General features: G+C 45.7%; 1 protein-coding gene across 2 annotated transcripts in view; it reads left to right on the forward strand.

Annotated features, from left to right (window-relative positions):
• The first annotated feature begins 618 nt into the window (after nucleotides 1-618).
• LOC116224991 (endothelin-1-like) overlaps nucleotides 619-2,452 on the forward strand; it is a 2,021-nt gene continuing 187 nt past the window's right edge. Inside the window, exons 1-4 of one of the 2 annotated variants that reach the window (XM_031586194.2) lie at nucleotides 619-885; nucleotides 995-1,141; nucleotides 1,353-1,457; nucleotides 2,160-2,452. The exon at nucleotides 2,160-2,452 is cut by the window's right edge and continues 187 nt beyond it. In XM_031586194.2, the coding sequence (XP_031442054.1) occupies nucleotides 656-885; nucleotides 995-1,141; nucleotides 1,353-1,457; nucleotides 2,160-2,298 (621 nt within the window). In that variant the 5' untranslated portion in view covers nucleotides 619-655 and the 3' untranslated portion in view covers nucleotides 2,299-2,452. The remainder of the gene's footprint in view (nucleotides 886-994; nucleotides 1,142-1,352; nucleotides 1,458-2,159) is intronic. The other variant, XM_031586195.2, reaches the window with a different exon arrangement.

The following is a 2,452-nucleotide window of genomic DNA, read 5'->3' on the forward strand; positions in this document are numbered from 1 at the left end:
GCTGAAAAGACCCCACTTCCCTTCGTCAGAACTTGGCTCGCACCACCAGCCGGCGTCTCCATCCCTTCAGAATCTCGGAATTCAAATTTCTTATCTTAGTCTGCATGTTGCTTGTCGGTGACTATTCACAAACAGCATTGTCTGCGAGAGGGCCAGAGGACAAAGCTGTTTACACGCGACGGCAGGGCGAGAAGGGGGAGGTGGTTTACAGGAGTATATAAAGGATCTTGTAGTGACATGTGTATAGTTGCGGTCAGAGCATTACATTTGGAGTGAGAGGTTTTTTTTTACTTATTGAAAGAAGACTCTACACTCTGACCGTGGAATATTCTGACGACCTATATTTATTAGCCAATTTAACATATTTTTTTTGTATTTTACCCGTGCTGTCAAACTGGGACACAAGTTTTAAGGATGGTATTAATAATGATTTTCTCCGTCACCTTTACTGTTGCATTCGGGATATTTCATACAGGTGAGTTGGAGACGTGACTTTAATTCTTCTGCACATTACTTTTTACTTTCATTTTTAACACAATGTTTTCGTAGAAAGATGCCATTCACCTTCATTTTGTCTTTTTAAAAATATTTTTAAAATTGTGTATGAAAAATATATTTAATTGGACTGAACGTAACCCTGATCTCTAAGAATTAAATGGCTGTTAGCAACTGCAGCATAGAAGAAAAAAAATGTCACAACTTTTGCATTACTTTAGTTTTTTCTCTCTTTTCAGCTGCGTCGGTGTCCACCGCAGAAGTGATGGTAGCGGGTACATCCAGCCCTGTGCACCACATCAGGTCGAAGCGGTGCTCTTGCGCAACCTTCCTCGACAAGGAGTGTGTCTATTTCTGCCACCTTGATATAATCTGGGTCAACACTCCAGAGTAAGCTCAACATTTCAAAGGCTATGTGGGTCACCGACTTCGCTGATTTTGGAATGGTTGCTTTAATGTGCTCAATGCGCATGTAGCTAAAGTTTCATTTCTTTCACAGGCGCACCGTTTCTTATGGACTAGGCAACGTCGAGAGGAAGAAGCGCTCCTTACGCGAGCTCTCGGACTCAAAGCAAAAGTCACGCTGCAAGTGTAAAGACGAAAAAGACATCAAGTGCACGACTTTCTGTGAAACAGTAAACATCAGGTATGTTATTACATTGCCAATTGGTTATTTCCACAAACATACATGTTTATTGCGCATGTATTGTGCATGATCTTTACATGCGTATCTGTTTTACCTAGAAGATTGTATTTCTCATGATAGGGCGCAAAAGTTTTGACAACTTCTAGAACTTTGAATCGAAACTCGTTTGAGTCTACAGTTCATTCCATAACGCGTGTTGTTTCGTTCTCAGGTATCAGACTGCTTCTGTCAAGCAGATCCACGCCGCCGAAGGCGATGGCGGTGTGAAGAGGCAATGCAAACACGAGCTGACTGCCAAGACGAGGAGGATTAAACGGTAAGAGAAACCTCAGACTGAAGCTAGTGAATACCAGAGGTCTGCTTGGGCGCGGTAATTATAACCTCGTGCGAAATAGATGTCATCTGTGAGATTGTATCTTCCAAAGAGCATAATTTTTTCGGTGCGCAACGCATCATTGTACAATCATGCCGAGCAGGACGGGTTGTTTCGAGCGGTTTATAGCATAATTAGAAGGACATTTGACAGATTAGAGCACTTCAGTCGAGTACATTCATACAGGGTGTTCCATGCTGGCGACCATGAAAGAGAATGCCGTGAAGGAATTTCCCACCTCGGCAGATTGGACCGTCATTCTTTGAGCACTGGCTGAGCACAGCGCGCGGGGCCGTTCCCGTCATTCTTTGAGCACTGTCTGAGCAGCGCGCGGGGAACGAACACGTGTACCATCATGTTGGGGTGGGGGGGACATCTGAGCCGTTCATCCCAAAAACTTAGACGGCTCTGTCTGTACTCATTTTTTTAGAGAACTCATTACAATGGAAACGTATCCCTGCAGCGTGCTTCGCGTGTCTCGCAAATAAAAAAAAGGAAGACAGGTTGGCATGTTGTTGATGGCCTTGTGGCACACATAACAGGGGATTCTCCATGAAGTGTTGATGTTCAGTGCTGGAAATGTTGTTTAATTTCAGTGCCTTGCAGCAGCATTCCTAACTGTTTGTTTGTCCTGTACGCCACCAGCAGAGAGCGAAGGAGGACGGGCGTAGTGGACCGGACTGCTCGGAGGGGCAGCAGGAATGCCCGCCTGCTGCTGGAAAAGTGGAGGAACAGGCAACACCACCGCCAAAAAGCATGGCTCACCAGGAACGCTGCTGCATAAAGAAATTCCTGGAAATCACTGCCATTCACCTTTGCACTGCGTGGCAAAGGGGGCTCACCCCCGGTCTACCTGCCAGTGAGGATGCCAGGATGTGTACAGCTTCCTCATGCCGGTGTCGGAATACCCACTGGAGAAGACGCAAAGGCGGGCGTTT

Source organism: Clupea harengus, chromosome 19 (assembly GCF_900700415.2).
Source record: "Clupea harengus chromosome 19, Ch_v2.0.2, whole genome shotgun sequence".
NCBI classification, from domain to species: domain Eukaryota; kingdom Metazoa; phylum Chordata; class Actinopteri; order Clupeiformes; family Clupeidae; genus Clupea; species Clupea harengus.